The sequence below is a fragment of the Lycorma delicatula genome, chromosome 11 (assembly GCF_047948215.1).
Source record: "Lycorma delicatula isolate Av1 chromosome 11, ASM4794821v1, whole genome shotgun sequence".
Lineage (NCBI taxonomy): Eukaryota > Metazoa > Arthropoda > Insecta > Hemiptera > Fulgoridae > Lycorma > Lycorma delicatula.
The window spans coordinates 17984401-18005876 of NC_134465.1; the positions used below are offsets into that span (position 1 = coordinate 17984401).

Here is a 21476-nt window from a genome sequence, read left to right on the forward strand (position 1 = left end):
AATAGAATGATTTAAAAAATCTATCATATGAAATCAAAGACAAATTATTATAAAGTCATTCATTTTTAGCTTCTCAACCAAAAATAGTTGATACGTAAAAAAAAATAAAATAATAAAATCTTATATGGTATAACTTTAAAAGTTTTGTAAAAATTCAATAATAATGATAAAAAAAGCAAAAAATAAGTATTTAATGTGTTATTTACAAATTATAAAAATGTAAAATTAAATGCACATACTGATTTTCAAATAATTGACAGTTTACACAAGGGAATATTAGAGAAAGTAAATATAAATTAAAGGGTAACAAAATAATATTACAATCAAATAAACAGAAATGCAATAATTTCAAAGAAATTCTTCATGTATCCAAGCTGAAAGTAAGAGGCTCACCTAACCTAGTTCAATTTAAAAGGTTAGTGTTAAAATAATCTTAAATAGCTCAAAAATAATTTTTATTTAAATTATTTATGCTAAGTAACTTACTTTCAAATTACATTAAATTTATCTGGTGTTACAAGACACACCTCCACTGAGGAAGGACCCAATAATTAGCTTTGAAAGGCCTTTAGTAGAAAGAGTTCCATTTAATTTGATAGCAAGTCATTCAATATTTGATAATTTAACATTTTTACTGTACTTCAGCATAGTGTTCAACAAATTTAAACTTATTTATGAATTGGATTGTCCAAAGCAGCAGCAGCAGCTACGTATTATTTTTTAGTTAACAAATAATTTTATTATTGTCTTTTTTAATAAAATAGAGGTACAAATAAATTTCTTGTAATGTTTCATAGAAAATGAATGTTTTTTTTCTATTATTTATTATTAATATTTTAATTTTTATTTATATTTTGTATTTGTATATAATTAATTTCTGTTTTTCTACTAATTGATGTTTTAAGTATTAAAATGCAAATTTGTTAGTAGATTTTCATTTTTTATAAATTTTATAAATATTATTTTTTTGATAATTTATTTCAGTAAACATTTGCCATGGTTCACCTCTTTAAATTTAATACAATAACCATTTAACTTATTTCTGGCCTATAATGTATGCCTTGATGTTTGCCCATAATTTTTAATGCTACAGAATTATTCATAAAAGTTACAATAAAAAAATTTATTTATAAAAAGTTATATCTTCTGATTAAAATGTTCATATCAAGTGAGCAAACAATTAATGTTCATCCCAGTAAAATATTATGTATATACATATATATAAAATTATTATTTCATAGTCAAAATTATTTTTTTTTTTAAATGTCCTAAAATAAAATGCATTTATGTGTTAAAAAAATTGTTTACTTCAATCACAGTAACAAGAATGACAAAAATTCAAGAGTACAATAACATAATACACATATTAAAAAATAAAAAAAAAATAACATGCAATTAAACAATGATAACATACTCACAGTGACATAGTGATAATACAAACAATATACAAAATAGCACATACACATAACATAAAGTAACACAAACAAGGTATAAAATAACACACAAACACGTAACCCATTAATGTAGCAAAATAACATTAAAAAATTTAATTTACCCCACTGAATGATATGGCAGTTCAAGCAAGAAGCATTCTACAGCACATGGCTGATATATCAAGTTAATCAGCATTTTTGAAAGTTTATAATTCCCATCCTCCTTGCATGATCGTTATTCATTTAAAAAATTACTATATAGTTATATATGTAGGTATAATACTTACAAAATCTGAAAACTGTACCTTAATATTTAGGACTAGTATATATTTGTGGAAAAATACAGTGCAAGAATTTTATTTTTCGGTTAGTATTTTCATGGGTGTAATGTTTTATGTTAATATTATATTGCTAATTTTAATTGTTTGTGAAAATTTACTACATGAATGTGAAATAAAAATAAAAATTATTAACCATTGATTTTAAAATTCTGTTACCTTGGTAAACACGTACGAGGGCCATTCAATAATTAAAGATATAAATTGTTCTGGAGCTAAAGGAGTTTATTTTTTATTTAATGTAACTTATTTCATCTTTCAACATAAAACTCAAGCTACATTAATACACTAGTTCCATCTCTGAATCAGCTTATTTATGCCTGCTGTAAAAAAAGCTTTGTCTTGATGTCAGGAGCCAATTTAGCCCATTTTCTTTAACATTGTCATTGCCATTAAACTTCTTACCATGTATCGCCTCCTTGAGTGGATAAGAAGTGGAAATATGATGGGGTTGAGTCAGAACTGTATAGGGGGTGAGGTAATACTTCCTGATGCTGTCAATAGTTTCTCGAGTTGCCTAAGCTGTGTGTGAATGATACCTTTGTGCAGAGATCCAGAGTGTTTTTTCAACCTGTTGGTTTCATTTTGTTGATAAACATGTCACAGTAGTAAGGACTGTATACTAGTCATTGATTTTTTAGAAAATCAACAAAAACTGGCCCTTTCCACTGCATTCCAAAAAGTCATGATTTTTCCTATTAATGGTTAAGTTCAGAATTTTTTCATTGAATGTATACTTGTGCACTTCCACTCCATGCTCTGGAGTGGAAGTGAGTAATAGTAAATCCATGTCTCATCTCAGGTTAGAATATTGTGTAAAAAAGCCTCACCTTTCTGCTGATACCATTTTTCAATTCTGTCCACATGTGAAGTCTCCTTAAGAGATTGCTTAAGGAGAGATTTCCTTATTGTGATCTGTCAACTCTCTTAGAATCCATGTTTCACTTGTTTTACGGTACTTGAACTTGATGGTAATAATGTTTTGAACTGTATTAATGGTAATTTATCATTTTTCAACTATAATCTCAACCGTAATCCATCTGTATTCTTGAATGAGAGAGACTATCCGAGTTTCAAGCACTGGAGTTGAAGCTTTAACTGGACATCCAACATAGTGCTCATCAGTCATTGAAGGTCAACCACCTTTAAATTTCTATTCACTGTAAAAATTTCTGCAGTTCATATAACTTGACCATATTGTTTGGTCATAGGAGAGTAAATGTTAACTGGTTTTTCACATTTAGAAAGAAAAAAATGGTCATTGTATGCTGTGCAACTAATTTACAAACTTCAAGAGGACTAGCCCTCATAAAACGAGATTTTGGGATTATAAACAAAACAATTTTACTCAAACAGCTGATCAAAAGTCATCACAGGGTTACCAAATTACTTTACTAACAGTATCATAACTTCTTACCAACTGTATTACTCAACAGCTATTTGTGTCTTTTATTATTGAATGACCCTCGTATTAAAATTACTTTTTTAATCATAACTCATGATATGTACTTACCAATTTTTTTTTATATATTCATCAATATTTTTTTAGACTATATGTTTAATAAAAGTAATACTAATTTAAAATGTAAAGAAAAAAACATCTGTTTTTGAGTCACTTAATAAAACTGATCAACAGCTAGTATTAAAACTGTTGTAGAAACAAGAATTAAATATTTAAAAGTTAATTTAAATATATTTTAAATTTAAAATTAATAAAATTAAATTTATAAGGTACTTATCTGCCCACCATGTACCATCATTATTTATAATCAATGTTTTACCTAACCTAACCTAATCAACATTCACAACAGTTGCAAATCCATCTTGCTCTAGCGCTTATAGACAACGCCATGTTACGAACTTTTGGACATAGGTGATGTTTTGGTAGAACCCCAGCCTCAATAAAGAACTGCACGGCTTTCTGTTACATATTTGGTAATTGCCAAATGTTCACTTTGAACAATGTAAATCAGAAGCACAAAACTCCAAACTGATCTCATTGAAGTGAAATACTAACTAGAATAAAAACAAGGAGTATTCAAAAGTTATCAGGTGAATGACAAATGCTGCTTTAATAGAGATAACAATTATCAAATCGTAATAACTGTTTCACTAATTTTAAAATACAATGACATTTAAGTAAATAATATATAGGTAACATGTAAACCGATTACTACTTATAGTCTGAACCCATTGGAACGGAAAAATACATGGCGGGCAGATAACCAATAAGGACATGGTGGGCAGATAACCAATAAGAACTATTTATAATTTCTTTTATTCATTTTAATCTTTCTGACTAATCTCTAATTTCTTCAATTGCAATACAAGATTTTGATATGAGTTTTAATATGTAAGTGGAAAAAATCCAAATTTTAAATTTCATGAGTTTTGTTAAAAATATTTTGACTAATAAAATGAAAATTGTGATAAAAGAAATTATGAGCGTATAAAAATAGAAAAGCAATAAGGCAAGTCTTGATTAAAATGACAGTTTTACAATTATGTACAAAGATGTATGTATATAAGGTTGTTTTGATAAAACAGCCTCTTTATATAATGATATAAGAAATTTATAAAAAATAATTTACAAAAAAATAAAAAAGTCAAATTTATTTATAAAATGTTATTCTTACAAATTATTTTTCTGAAATTTTTTTTTGGTGGGAGGGGAAGCAAGTGAATTATTTTAGGTTTTAAATTAATCATTATCAAACTCTTATAAATATAAGTGTAGAGGCAATGATTTAATCTAAAATAAACAGATTTTTATCAATTTCTCCCACAGCGTAATGCTTGGCAAGTAATAATTAATCAAATCAGTTGAAATGGATTAAAAAAATGTTCCTTAAATGTTTCTCTTAGAAACAAAAATTTGTTTCACAAAGTTAACAAAAAAATTGGCATATTGACAAAAAAAATTACCCACTTAGCCTAAAAAAAGATAATGCAGTACAAAAGCCAATTATTATGAATATATTATTGTACAAGGGTTTAACAAAACAGCCAATAAAATTATTAACAGTAAAGTTTTAACAAAGAAAACATTATGTTAATCATGCTTGTTTATAAAAAAGGCTGTTTCTTTAATTAATGAAACGTACAATAAAATTCTATTTAATAATACTAAATTCTATTTAATATTCTTGATATAAAAAATAAATAGACATACAACAGACAAAGTTAAGGAAGGACAGAGCGAGAAAGAAAGGGAGGGAGTAGATATCCTTCCCTCTGGAATCTGGATTGTTCTATTGTTGAAACTGAATTGTACTAATTGTTGTTGATTTCCAATCAACCTATATAAAATTAAATAAAAAGTTTCCTTTAAAAAAAAAAAAAATCAATCTTATTCTGTTGATAAATTTTTTATATAACACTTAAAACATACGTAAATTCTATACACACTCATTTATTATGAAATTAAATGAATGCTTTGAAAAATTCCAAAATTTATATAAATTGTTGATTTCATTTAATATCTTCACATAGTCACATCAATATTATTTCATATAATAATCATTTTTTTATGGATTAATACAAACTACAAAGATTTATAATTCTTTTCTTTATTATTTGATTATGTGATTATTCTGATCAAGGTTTTACACAATTTTCAGGTAAATGTTAGAACAAGTCTTTATTGTCTTCCATGGAGTAGCACAGCTAAAACATTTCTGATAAGATGTGTATTACATCTTATCATTTCTTGCATGGCGTAAATAAACCATTTATTTATTAAAAATTACAAATGATTAGGTGAATTTAAATTATTAATATCTCGATATTTATTTTTTTTATAAAAAATGGAAAAAAGAGAATTTAACATATAATCTACTGATAAAATTTTTTTAAAAAGTAAATAAAGTTAATAAAACTTAATTGCTTGAAAAAAATTTCTGCTTTATTTTTAGGTTATGGCTAGTAAAAACGTATGCCCTGATTTCTGCATAAAATGGGACTATACTGAAATATTTTGGACAAAAGTTATGGGGTAATTAATGGTACCGTATGTTATCTGATCTGAAGAATTAATAAAAAAACATGGTATTGTATCTCCAGTGATTTCTAAGAAAATTGTTGTAAAGCTCAAATAATTGTAGTTGTAAAACAAATTTTTTTTGTTTGAAATACATTTAGTTTGTTAAATTATCAGTAAGTAAGAAAAATCTTGTAATACAATTTCTAGAGAATTTAATTCTAAGAATATTATACAAAAAATAAAATCATCCACGTGATGTTATGAAAATCAATATGGTGCAGAAGAAACCAATTTATAAAAAAATTTAGTAAAGGTATTCTAAAAAATTTTTAATATAAACTTCATGTTAATGTTCAGTGTGTTAGTTATTATTGGACTCAAATTGACTGAACAATTTAATTTTAATAAATGCTTCATGGGAAATGTATACATCAATGATTCTTGAAAAATAACCGACTGCCACCTCTTTTAGAAAATATTTCTTTACTAAAAATATGGCAAATGGTAATTATTACAAAAAAAAAATTCCTAACACGATGGGAAAATTCCAGATCTTTTTTTAAAGAAAACATGAAAATCTAGAAAATAAATCATTTAAATGATAGTACAGGCAATTTTTCATCAAAATAGGCTGTATTTGAAAATCCTTACCTACCGATTGATCTTTTGTCCATGCGTTACGGGTGATGAGGTTAGCTTAACTCCAGATTTTTAACATCCCCTCCCATAGATTTTTGAAAAACTGAAAACTTTTTTGAAATGCGTTTTTCTCTGAATCTATGCATTTTAGAGAAAAGGTTTTCAAACAAAAAATGTAGAGGAGATTCTCCTCTACAATTAATGTCTTTGACGTTATGCCGTATAATTTGAAATTGAAATACTAGGTGGCGCTGAATTTGTAAAAACGCATTTTTTTCGGAAAATATTGTTTTTCGTCTGTATTGCATTTGGAAAAGTTGTTAATCTCAAAAAAACAGACAACTTTTATTCAAACAATTTTCTTGTACGACTTAGCATTCCAGAGTTATAGCGGACAATGGCAACGCAGCGGTCCTATTGTTACTGTAGCCGGGGAGATCGGCATTGTTCAGTGACTAGACCGGTTGCGAACACGTACCCAATTCACAACATTTTCATACTTAAACAAGCTACAGCACCAAAACGGTTCCCACTTTTATTCGTTTTTGTTTGTAATTGTTTAATTGTTCTGACCATTGAATTGCTGATTTAGAGCAATTTGGATAATGATTACAGCAAGATATGATTATAAAATATTTCACCATCAAGCATGCATTACTGTGTTAATTTTTTATTTGTGGATATCTAAATAAACTATGTATTAAAAATAGAAATAGGTTTCTAAACAAAAGAGTTTACATATATAGTAATACAATGCAGTAATAGGAAAAAAATTTGATAATTAATAATCTTGCGTGCAAAATATGTTTATAAAATATTTCAACGTCAAACATACATTACTTTGACATTTTGTATAAAAGTATTTTCTCTGTGATGAATATGTGCATCAGAAAATTTATAGAATGAGATGGGTAGGAAATTCTGTTTGAAGTTTATTTTGCATTTATTTATTTAAAATTTACTTATTATTCATTTATTATTTTTTTTTTGTTTTTACTTTGATTTTGGTATTTTGTATTTGTTACCTAGAAATTGGATTGATGGATTTGGTCGGTCTTTTTAGATACTGAAATTTTGTTTCATATAAATTTTTACTTAACAAACTGTTTTAGTGTTTTAATACAAAACTAAAATGTTTTCATTATATTCAGGGGGGAATAGAAAAGAAAAAATGAAAGATTGTTAATTAAAAATAGATTTTCTGTTCAAAGTTGTATCTCTGTGATTGTTTATTTCCACTGTTTCTTCACTTACAGAATGTCAGATGGTAAAGATAAAGTGTCTGGTAGCCAGTTCAGGAAAACGAAAACTAAAGACAAAAGCAACCTTAAAAAAAACAAGCTGTGGCTTTGGAAAAGTTTTTCAAAGATACTTCTTGGCCAATTGAAATAAAAACAAGATGATTTGGACAGCATTGAAGTTGAGGTCATTGTTTCAACAGAGCAGTCTTAATCAATTGCAACGTTTTTCAACGTGTAGTTTCAATTGTCAAACTTTTAAGAGAAAGCTGCTTGGTATTTAAAGGTAGCAACAAAAATTTGTATGAATATGATAATGGAATCTTTTTAAAGCTAGTCCAACTATTAGCTGAATTTGATCCTGTCATGTAAGCATGTAAGGAGGGCTTTGAACAAACAATATAAAATAACCACATACTTGAGTAAAACCATTCAAAATGAGGTCATTCACGTAATTGCACATAACGTCAAAAGTCACATAATACATGAAGTGAAAAAATCAAAATATTACTCTGTTATATTAGATTGCACACCTGGCTTGAGTAAAATAGAACAAATGACCTTCGTTACAAGTTATGTGTAGATTGAACAAGAAGACATCAATATTCATAAACATTTTTTGGGCTTTCTTCCGATTAAAAGATCAACAAGGCAACAACTTTTTAATGTTTTATGTCAAGAGCTAGAAAACCTGGGATTGCCTCTGACAAACATGAGAGGCCAAGGATATGATAATGGGGCAAATAGGAAAGAAGGACATGTGGAGATGCAAGCAAAGATTAGAAACAACTATCTTCATACTTTTTTTATACCGTGTGGTAGCCCCACTCCCTTAACCTGGTGGTAAATGATATGGTCAAATCATCATTAGAAGGAGCCAACTTCTTTAATATTGTCCAAAAACTGTACTTATGTTTTTCGTCATCGACTTTCAGATGTGCCATTTTTTTTTTAAGCACACTGAAGAACTAATGTTAAAACTTCTCAACGACACCAGATGGGAAAGCTGAATTGATATTATAATGCTGCTGTGGTATCAAATCGGTCAAATATATGATGCATTGCCTAATATTTACGAGAACAAAGATGTAGCTAGTTCAATAAGAGATGAATCAGCTATGTGCACAAATACAACAATTTTCAAATTTCTTTATTCTATCGTGATATGGCATGAGGTGAAAAAATTATGATTTTGCATTGATAATAAAACTTTTGGAAATTTCTAATCATTTTTTTTAGGAATGTGAGATCAGATAATAACTTTAAAGCCATCCTTGTTGATGCTAACAAACTGGCATCTAAAATAGATGCAGATAAAAATTTTGATTCAATACCTAGACATCGAGTTTGTCTGCGAAAAAGACAATTTGATTATGAAAATCAGGATTTGCCCATAATCGATGCACAGGAAAAACTGAATTTTTTTACCACCTGGTTGACAATGCAATCAATTCTTTAGAACAAAGATTTTCTCAGCTACAACATCACAACAGTTACTTCTGCTTTTTATATCATATACTAGTATAAGAACTAAAAGCTCTTAGTTCTTCTGTAATTTTGGCCAACTGCAAACATTTGGAAACCATTTTAACAAATGGAGAATCATTGGATATAAACGGCCTGGAACATTGTGATGACATATCAATGGTGTATTCTCTATTGGAAAAAGATTTACCACCTTTGAAAGTTTTAAAATTTATAAAAAAAAACTTTTGAAAAAAATTATGAATTAATGAAAAAACAAAAATGAATTTTACTCCAAACTTGAGCATTGCTTTAAGAATTTTACTAACTCTTCCAATAAGTGTTGCATGTGGAGAATGTAGTTTTTCCAAACTAAAAATAATCAAGAAATATTTGTAAACGTCTCAAAAAAGACTGTCAGACCTTGCTGCATTAGGAATCGAGTATGAACTCAGTATCAGTTTAGATATTTCTAAATTAATTAGAGAATTCTCTGAACTAAAAGTTTGTAAAAAAAATTCAGCTGAATTATACTTCTGTTATCTGTTTTTTAAATGAAGTATTTTAAGTGAAATGTTATTATAAGTATTTGCGTCAATTACTGATGAGTTACACTGTTGTTTTTTGGACGTTCACTAAAAAATGTAAAAAGGACCATATACTTTTTTTTTTTTTTTAGAATGCTTACGTTGCAATTCCATAGGGGCACAATTCTTTTTGCACGGAGCGGTTCAAAGGCTAAATCCGACCCTATTATAAGGGGCTCTAAAAGGCCTGGCTTTTCCAAAATAAGTACATCAGCCCAAAGTAGGTTCTGAACAAAAAACAGATTTATAACAAAGTTGCTGCCACAAATCATATAAATACTGCAGACAAATACACCGTATTTACACGGTGTATTTCAATAACCTAAGCATATTCCAGTAAATGATTACTTAAGACAGACATCACAGGAAAGGAAAGGTAAAAGATAAGGATGGAAAATAAAAAAAGGGTAATCTATTAACAGAGGTACATTAAACAGTAAAACAAGTCCAGATATTAAATAAGTTACTTGAGAATTAGCAGATTTCATTCACGAAAATTCTTGTTGGTTCCCAATATTATGTGATGGGTAGAATTGGTGATATGATCCCAAGTATCCAATTAGCACTATCTAGTCAGATGTCTACTGAATGAAATACTCTAAACTAACTATGTTTATAAATGCATACTTAAAATAAATGCATAAATGCATACTTGAAATAATAAATTCCTCACTAGAATATTTAAAAATTACCAATTAAAACAACAAGACATTTTCAACCATCACATCTTACTTACATTTAGTACAAACAGGACATGATTTTTTTAAATTTTATACACCTGACAGTAAATAGAAAGAAAAAATTATTTATTTTTATTTTTTAGTGACTTTACTTGACAGGCATTTCATCAACTTATGTCATTAACAGGCAGACTTCTTATATAACCCCAGCACAACTCCACAAAGTTGCGATTAAGATAGCAATAATACCATATATGGAGTCAGTATGGTAGCTAACATGAAATCCATTAATACTTCTTTAAGGAGAAAGGGATCAAAGATTACAATAGTGGAAGATCATGTGAAGAAGGTAACTGATGGAAAAAGGAATAGGATCAAGAGATTTAAGGTAGTTACTGTCCTAGTATCAACAACTACCTAATTTTTAAAAAAAATCTCACAAGACAAAAAAATTAATTTATACAATACAGTTTTATACTATTAAAAATATCTGATTTATGACATTTTTTAGCAAAAAACAGAGTATTTAAAATATTAAAACCAAATGTTTTATTTTTGTATCAAATATTAATTCAACGTATATAATCAACAAAAATTACACCACATAATTAAATATATATGTACATAAGTCTTAAAAATTTAAACAAATTATAAATAAAATGACACAATAAAAACATTAAGTGCAAAAAACTATGCAGGCATTTGCTCATAAAAAAAAAACAAACAGAAATGCGACTGTAGCAGACCAAAGCTCTAGAAGCAAAACTAAAAAAAAAAAACAAAAACAAAAAATATATAGGCTGTACTCACAAGGGCCATTGTTAACATCAGGAGCTGTGAAATAAAATAACCATAAACCTATTAATATTAGTAATTAAAAGGTTATTTTAATTTAATGATTAATGTAATATTAATAAAAGGAAGGAAAATACATTGTAATTAAATAATATTAATGAGTATTCTATATGAGGTACTGTAATTTTGACTGCATGAATAATTGCATTAATTACTATTATTAAAAAAAGGTATATAGATCATACAGATTAGGTTTATTAGTAAAAAATTAAAATAATTACGTTTTCAATAATAAATTTTAGAGGCAGGTTAATGATATTTTGAAGCGCACGGTACATTCAATAAATAATGCTACCTTAAACTAATGGTTCGATAACTCCATGAAAAACTCAGGGAATAATATCTAGGAAAATAAAAGGATGTGAAGAGAAGATAAATGCCAAAAACTTTAGCTGTATTTAAAAAACTGGTTCAAATTAACATCTCTAGATCCAGTTTTCCTTTTGATAGGGAATTACACAGTATTGACATTTTTAAATATTACCATTGATAATTTATTAATTATCAATGAATATAAATTATCAATGAATCCCTAAATAATACTCTGAAGTGCTTCTTGATTTTTCAATGTTTTAAATCAAAAATATCTTGAGATTTTGTTTGGTAAACATCATATTTCATATAGCTTTCATAAGAAATAATCTGAAGGTAACAACAAGACTGGCAGTATTTGCCAGTCATTATATCACACATCATTAATCTATACATTTATCAGGAAAAATTAATTTAAAATGTGCTTGGTGCTCTTGATAGAGAAAAATGAGTTGATAGTTAGTCATTGTATTGAAACAAAAAAAAAAAAAATGCAAAGAAATGTGTTTCCAGAGGATTTTTTTAAAGCTATTACATACAGCAATGGAACAGACACTATTTTGGAAATTGCTGAGAACCCAAACAGTATTTGGTCAAATAGAACATTTTACCTACACTGTAGTTTCATTTAACACAATTTTTTTGAAGATAATTTATTAATGAATTTCATAAAATTTAAATGTGTTGAGTTTGTGATTAACAGTATGTGCTGCAGTTATGTGTTTATTAATATATCGAGTATTCAGTTTCTATAATGTGATTTTGAAGTGATATTCTTTTATCATGTAAAATTAGTGATTCTTTTAAATGTGTTATTACTATGTTTTACATAAGTTCATTATGATCTTTGTTTTGTAAAGTATGCATTTTAAAGAGCACGATGAGATTCTGAAATGTTTCTTACCAAGTGAAACTAAGACCAAATAATGTGCAAACCTGGATCGGATGACCAGTACATCAAATGGAACAATCCTGTTTTTTGTATATGTGGATGTTTTGGCCTATTTATTGTAATAATAAGTGCAGTCATTGTAATAATTTTTTTTTTGTGAACTATAGTACTGTTGTAAATTTTTAATGTGGGTATTTTATAAAATTTTCTTTTAAATCTAACAAAATTTTACCATGTTTATTAACAAAAGGTGTTGTCAAACTCTTACATTGTAAAGGAATGCAATTAATTACTAAATGATAAATTAAGAATGTATTTAAGGTTTGCTTTGATTTTGTGTTGATAAAGAATACAAGCAGCATATAAATCTGTTGATTATTAAAAAAAAATTAAGAAAAGCAAATAAAAAAAAGGTAATACTATTATAAAATTTCTGACAGAAAAAATGGATCATATTGAAAGAGGTTATTAAAATTTTACCTACCTTAAAAAACGTGGAATATTGTATTTCACTTTTAATATTCCAAAATTATTTATATACATTTTTCATTAAAAAATACACACACAATACTACTTCAAACAAACTTAAATAAAAAATAACTATTTTCATTAAAAGGTAAAATCATTCATCTATAAAAGAAATGGATGAAATAAAAAAAAAATAAAATAAAATATACTCTGTTACAACACATAAAATGAAAAAAATATAAAAATACTAACAAATAAAAAATCAGTTATACAAATCTTCACCTAATATAACAATTTATTTTCTGCTAAAAATAATAATATGAATACAGTAACATCTCACTAACCTTATATCAATTCATATTATAAAAAAATTATTCTTAAGAGTGAAAGAATACAAAGGGGAGTTCTCAAAGACAATTCCAAAAATCAAATTTATTTTATTTATTATTGAACCATAAATGTTAATGTACTATTAATATTTATAATTAAAGAAAAAATTACAGTGTTATGATAATATTCACATACATAAATTTTGTTCAGGTTTTAAGGTTTGACAATAGTGAACACAATTTTTTGTCAAGTTCTGCTATTAGTTCTATTAAAATTTTTTAAGCTCAATTAAACACTTCAAAATTAGTAAGATTTTATTGTAAAGAATTTTAAAAAATGTTACATAATATAATGAAAATGAATCAAACAAAATATTTTCTATTAAACAGAGTATTACAAAAAAAAATTAATGAAAAATATTTATATCATAATATTACATAGCAAGGTTAATTAAATTGGGGATTTTATGCATTAAAAACAATTAAATATATAAATAAAAATATCATGTAATATGTACAAACGTAAAAAACTGAAACACTTTTTATTAAATAACTTAACGACAACAGGTTTACATTCAAAGAAAAAAAATTAAAATAAATTACTGTCTTACCTGTATTAAAATCAACAGCAAATTCTTCAAAATGATTCCCATTTACTATGGAATATATTAATTTTCTACCTAGTGGTGATTCAGCCCGTATACTAACAGGTAAAGGTGAATGTACTTCAATATCTTCAGGTGTTGATACAGTGTAGAATTGTTTATCAAACACAGGCATCGATCTATCCATTACTTTTACATTAACTTGTACTTCAGTCGAACATGGTGTAATTCCTATTAAAGAAAAGTAAAAACTAAAAATTCAAAAAGTTGGTGCAAATTAATAATAGATATTCATAACATTTATTTCTGCATTACAAATTAAAATCATTTTTTAGACAACTACAAACTTACAATAAATAGTACATAAAAACTACAATATAAAATGTATAGATCCTTTAGTTATTAATTCTGTGAATATTAATGGAAACAAAGTAGAACTTGTACAAAAATTTAAATATCTTGGAGAGATCATTACTTGTAATTGTAACGAAAAACAAAATTGGACCGAAAGACTTAATAAATTATTTAAAGTGCTACAAGTAACCAAAAATACTTACAACAAAAAATCGCTCTCGATTAACACTAAAATTAGACATTACAAAACCGTGGTTAAACCAGTAATTACTTACGCGAGCGAGACTTTATTTAGATTAAATCAGAAAAATAGGACTGAACCTTTGCTTAAAGTTGAACGCAGGATTCTTAGAACCTGCATAAACAAAAAATATAAACACGAAAATCAGTACAGATTATTGCCTAATAAATTTCTGTACGAAAACTTGGAATCCTTAATTGATACTAAGAAAAAGAAGCGAATTTCTTTACGTGCACACTTGTTAAGATTACCGCAGGATAGGATTACTAAGAAAATTGTCGATCAATTTTGGTCTTTAAAAATCTGCCATTGTGGATCAAAGAAATTAAAGAAGACATGCAAGAATTAAATTTGACTTATGAAGATTTACTTAATAAATCTGAAAAATTAAAATTTGTTATTAAAGATCCGAATACTGACTTTAAAGTAAGAACTTTTAATTATACAAAAAGGGTTTATTCAGAAGAGAATCGTAAAGCAAGATCATTAAGAATGACTAAATATTGGGAGAAAGTAAAAGCTAAGAACTTAGAGGCCAAAAGATCGGCAAAAAAGACTTGAATTATTCTGACAAGTGGTCCTTTGCGGCCTTAAAAAAAAAAAAAATTCAATATGATCAACCTTCAGGATGACAGTATTTTGAAAGCTGCAGTAGATGGCACCACCATCATATTTTGAGAGTGATGTATAATTTAATATATTTGAATCAATATAGTAAAGTAAGTTCAGCTAAATGGAAAACATGCATAATTGCTTTATTTAAAATTATTTTTATTTGATTTTAATTTGAATTTTAATCTTTGATTTTTAATTTTAATTTGATTTTATGCCTGTCATATTTTTACTATGTAAACATTTTTACAATTTAATTTTAATGCAATTTTTAATTTAACTGAATAAAGGTTTGAAATTTAAAAAAAATTAAAGGTTTTAAATTTTAAATAAAATAAAATAAATGCATATGTTTGCTGAGTTTGTAATGTATTTTGAAATGAATGTATAATGAAGGTGATGATGCGAGTAAATTACGAAAGTGCTTCTGCATATATAGTGGAATAAGATAAGTCATCCTACTTTATTCTGAACTTTGGTTAATCTAATAAAATAAATAAATAAATATATATATACTTTTTTGTCTTCCTACAAACATTTAGGCCTTTCCTCCACTGAGCAAAAAGGTGTTACATTACTAATATTAATAACACTAAAATTACCTCCATCATAAGCAGCAATAATAAGCTGATACTCTTTATTATGACCTTCTAAACCCTGCTTTAGACTAATTTCACCAGTTTTACGACATACTTTGAAAAGTTCTCCATGTCCTCTGATTAATTCATATCTAACTTCACCATTTTCACCTTTATCCAAATCAACTGCATGAACCTAAACAATAAAAATAATTAAAATATTAAGTTTTCAAATAATTCATGAAACTGCATTCTAAATAATTTTATTTATTCATATTTATATTTACATATTCCTATCTCATTAGTCATCTAGTTTTTTAATTTCCTGATAACATACAGAGGTATGTTATCAGGAAATTTTTATGACATAATCTAGAGAGATTATGTCATAAAAATTTAAGTATAGTAATCAGTCAAAAACATGGGATGTGGGTTTTTTGCATTTCTTAATGTTTCATAACCCAGGGATACAAAAAAAAGTAGAGGAATGTCACATACTTACGTATGTATGCTGACATGTTTGAAGCTTAATAACTTTTGACTGGATAAAATGATTTTGATGAAATCTGGCACATAGACTAGTGTATATGGAGCAATTTTTTGGTAAACGTTTGGGGTCAATATCTCCAGGAGATGGGGTAGATAATTTCTTTTGGGTCTATTTACTCAAGATTTTGCAAACATAACCTTCACTTTATATTAAGCTCAGTTCATGTATACAGGCTCTTAGATTAAAAAAAATTGGTCTTCAGATTCTATTCCTTCCCCAAGAATAAAAAAAAACTTTATTTTTATTAATCGCATGTCTTTAAACTAATTTTTTTTTGTGTATTCCTGAGGATAGTAGTAGTGCAAATGGACAAAATTACTTTGGAGGGAATGTTGTGGCTGGGGGAGGTGATCAAAGTTCAAAACTTTTTTTTTAGTTTATTTAACTCTTTTTATAATAACATTACAATAAAATTTCATCACAATTCATCCCCAGTCCCAAAAAAAAAACTTAGGTAACTTTTAATTAGTTATACATTTTTCAGAAGAATTAATTTTAGTTTCTTTCATTTAACCTAGTAAACATGGACAAATCAAAAAAGATTCCTTGGGTGATTTTGTGGGTGGGGAGCAGAAAAAAGTAAAAAAATATTGATTTTTTTCAGGTATTATTATTTTTCCACTATATAAGAATAATAACCAATGCCAGGAAAGTACGAGTATAAAAATTTTGTTGTCAGCTTTTTTTTTTGTGAAGCAAGATGAATTTTGAAATGTATGAAAAATGCCACGTCTTTCTATAATTCAAGCCCAGGATTTTGCTAAAAGAAAGAAACAATAACATTCCACTACAGAAATAATGGAAATTGCATAATATCAATTACTTGATAAACTTCATTATTGGTTGTTTTAGAAAATCAAATAAACTAAAATTATCATAAACAATTTTTTGCTGCATAATGAAAAAATATAAATTTACACTAGCAAATATTGCTAATTTAAAAAACTAGTCTAGTATATGAAAAAATGACAGATTTTTTGAGAGACCATTGATTTTTTGTAATCCCAAAAACCATAATTTTTTATTTATCTATTTAAAAGCTAATTTTGTTTTAAAAATATTTTTACTAACTTTCTGTTGAAATAAAATTATGAAATCTTAAATACAAAATAATTTCTTTGCTATATATGCTTTATATATATATATATACCATTTTAGTAAAATTAATCTTTTTAAGATTCATATTATTCCTTTGTACTATTAAATTATATTTTTAATTCTATTAATATAAATCACCTAGTACAAAATATTGAGATAAGATATATCTTATCTTAATTTTGCCATGAAAGTACTTTTGTGGGATCCTGCATCATGATTGAAATAATTCAGTTACTATATAATAAAAACTGCGTATCAATTTATTATAAGAGTGCTACTTCGTATAATACTATCTGCTGCATTAGCAATCTTTCTTGTATTAACTGCTATCTGTTGCAATTTTTATAAGACTGCCTCCCTTACACACTATCTCATGATTTAGCAGATTGAAATTTTGTTTATGTTTATACATGTAATATTTTTCTAATGTATTTAATTTTACACCATCTTTATTCATTTCTAATATTTATAAATATGTGTTATTATCAGAAATAAAATGTTTATTGTTTATTAGATGGTCTGCCATGTTAGATAAAGCTAATTTATTATTTTTGTAATTTCTATAATGTTCAAGAAATCTAATTTTAAAGGATCTATTTGTTTTTTTTTTCTATTTAAACATCACCTCAATAATTACATTTAATTTTATAAATTTCACACAGATTGTTTATTTTATTATTTTTGTTTTTTAAATATTTTATTACGTCTGAATGCTAGTTTAATACTTCCTTATATTTTCTTTAATTTTATATTTCTTTATTTTAGTAATTTTTTCAATGATATTAGTGTATAAAATACTTTAATGTATATTTTTCACTCTTTTGTGTCTTATTGTATATCGGTTATACGGTAATATTATTAATTAAAGTAATGTCATATCCATTTTCCTTATAAATAGAGATTTTCCTTAAAAATACCTTACCTGTGGGATCTCTACTATTAGCAATTATGTCAGAAATATATTTACAGGATTTTGAGAGTAAATTAATATGTACATGGTATCACTCACACACAGAAAGTTTTAATTTGGGGATGGTATGTTGAAGATATTCTTGTTATATTATAACCTGGTAATAAACAATGAGCATCAACTAACAGTATTAAACAAATTAAATTTTTATAATGAAAATTTGAAATTCACATTTGAAATAGATAATAGTAGAATTTTAAATTATTTAGCTGTCATTATACCAAACCAAATTGAAACATCAGTATAATAGAAAACCCACATCTAATAATATAACAATTCATAAAAGATCATATCACCCTTGGTCTCATAAAATAAACACTTATACAAATATGATTAATAGAGCAATCAAATACATATATAACAACAAAGAAAAGTTACATAATGAAATAAACATCATAAAACATATAGCGATTGATAAGGATATGATACTATTTTAATTAATAATATTTATAAAAACAACTATCAAAACATAAATTAACAAAATAACTACAGACTGAATCATATGCATTTGCATATTAAGCCCATTCTCACCAGTTATTGTATATTTTCCTTAAAATCTAGTGATGATACATATTTTTACTATATTTACAATATTTTTCAGTAGGGTACCTAGTTGATAAATGAAATCTTATGTTGCAGCCCCAGCCAGACAGCTCTTAGAGCGGACTTAGCAGCCGCACGTCTATTAGTTTGGTAGGATAATATTATTATGAGCCCAAGTAAAACACAGACTCACACGAAACAAGGACAGACGATACTGTTTTGCGTTGCGAATGCCTACTGCAGCACTCAACCACTACGCAATTACATTAAGCATGTTATGTCTTATTTATGCAAAGTTTAATGTGTTTTATCTTAATTTGATTCATGTGACGTGCTTTGCTCATGCAGTTACACCGACTCGCTGAGGAAGTACGATCCATGTTTGGGAATGTAATTAACTGATTTTATCAATAAAGAAAGTATTTTTTAGGGCACCTGCTTACAATATGGCCTGTAAGGAAAAACTGCCAAATGTGCCTTTACCTTCCAAACAAGTGGTAACTCGATGCGGAATGAGGATTGAAGATGTACTGTTTTACAATGAACATTTCGAGGCGATCAAAAGTGCAGTAAACAGCTTCAACAGTGCAGAGGCTATGGCAATTTGTCAATTGCAAATTTAAATACTCCCCAGATATCTCAGTGGATGTGGAATGATCCTTTTCCACTTATAAAAATATCTTGAGTGACCGAAGACATAATCTTACTGCCAAACATTTGGAACGGTGCCTAATTGTTTATGTTTACAAAAGTAACAAAATGTTAATTGTAAATCATCAAATTTATCATAAATTATAGAAATACTATTCGATTACTTACTAATTATATGCTGATTTTGAAATAAAAAAACTAAAAATTACTATTTTTCTTATTATTTAAAGTTGCATATTCTGAAACTTTTCATGCATATTTTAAGCGTTTCTCATGCATATTTCAAACTTTTTATGTTGCATATAATTCGGTCGCAAATCATAACACACACGAGTGAAACAATATACAAAATATTTATAAACTAATAATATTATTGAAATATTACTAAAATTTACAATAAAGAAATATCTAAACCAACATACAAAACTAATAACCAAGTAATAAAATGTTTAAAAAACTAAAATAGTAATAAAATAAACAATCTATGTGAAATTTATAACATTAAATGTAATGATTGTAATGGTATTTCTATAGGAAAAACAAATAGATCCTTTAAAACTAGATTTCTTGAACATTATAGAAATTACAAAAATAAGGTTTATCTAATATTTCAGACCATTTAATAAACAATAAACATTATTTTTCTAATATTAACACAAACTTAGAAATATTATAAATTAATGAAGATGATATTACAAAAATATTATAAATACAAACAAAATTTCAATTTGATAAACCATCAGACAATGTTTGAGGGAGGCAGTCTTATAAAAACTGCAAAAGATAAATGTGTAATAAATTAATACGTAATTTTCGTTATTTTAGTATTTTTATTTTTAATTTTTATTATGCAGTAACTGAATTATTTCAATCATGACTGAGGATGTGGTATCCCACGAAAGTACTTTCATGGTAAAATTAAGGTAAGATATATCTTATCTCAATATTTTGTACTGGGTAGTTCATATTAATAGAATATAACACAAACAAACACACACACACACACACACATACATATATATATATATCAAATAACAATAAGAATTGACCACTGTGCCAATTTTGTTGTTGGTATAGTGGTCACTATGTTGATGAATTATTTGAATTTTCACAAATTTATACATATATTTGTGTGTGTGTGTGTGTGTGTATGTGTATTTTTGTTCAGTAACCAGCACTAATTTATTTTACTTCACTTTAAAATTATTTAAAAATAACTTTTTTTTAAATTTTGTAAATTTCAGCTCTTTACAAAATTTGCACAAACTATTGATCTCTGTTTTATGGTTACAATATTTTTAATGTTAGTTAAGTAAAGTTGGATATTACTTATCAGTGAAACTTTCCTATTGATATACTGTACGTGTAAATAAAACAAAATTTAAATATTAGTTATCTTCAATTAGTTCCCTATGACCGATAATTTTCACTTTACAAAAATTAAAAAACACTAAAACGTTTAACATAACATTTTTAAAAAATAACTTTTATTTGGAAATTACTTTGTTTTGGAAATGTTCATAAATTTTTTGGAAACAATCTTAGAGAATTCATTCTTAAAAAATTCTTCAACTTTTTTGCATTGGCAATAATGTCATTAGCATCTCTGTCTTATGTTCCTTTTACAGAAAAATTCAAGTGAGGAAAACAAACAAAAATTAACTGGTGCAAAGGTAATGGATGCTCCAGGAGTGTTACATTTATGTTTTTTAACTCCAGACAAGAATTTTAGAATAATTTGTTGCAAACAGAAAGCATTTTCAGATTGTTAAAGAAAACACTATTGGTAACTTTTCAATGATAGTTCAACTTCTGATACCATTTCTTTAATAGATTTCTTCTATCAATTAAAACATGTTTAATATTTTAATGACTTTTGATTTCCACGATAGTTATTTATTTCAGAAAACAAGTCCTACTATGAAGTCACGAGCAATCATGAAAAGCTTGTGCTTGAGCCATTACATTCTTGTGTTTTATTTTAACCATTTTACCCGTACCCTTTAATTTCAGTGTCTTTAACGGTGATACTTCCAGTAAAATCCAAAATTTGAACT

At 26.6% G+C, this 21476-nt stretch overlaps 1 protein-coding gene across 1 annotated transcript in view; it reads right to left on the reverse strand.

The window, feature by feature from the left end:
- The window catches only part of LOC142332474 (fat-like cadherin-related tumor suppressor homolog), a 170340-nt gene that overhangs the window by 58083 nt on the left and 90781 nt on the right, over positions 1-21476 (reverse strand). Inside the window, exons 19-21 of the mRNA XM_075378920.1 lie at positions 15632-15803; positions 13829-14053; positions 11172-11195 (exon numbers count right to left, since the gene is read on the reverse strand). Coding sequence (XP_075235035.1) covers positions 11172-11195; positions 13829-14053; positions 15632-15803 — 421 coding nt within the window. The remainder of the gene's footprint in view (positions 1-11171; positions 11196-13828; positions 14054-15631; positions 15804-21476) is intronic.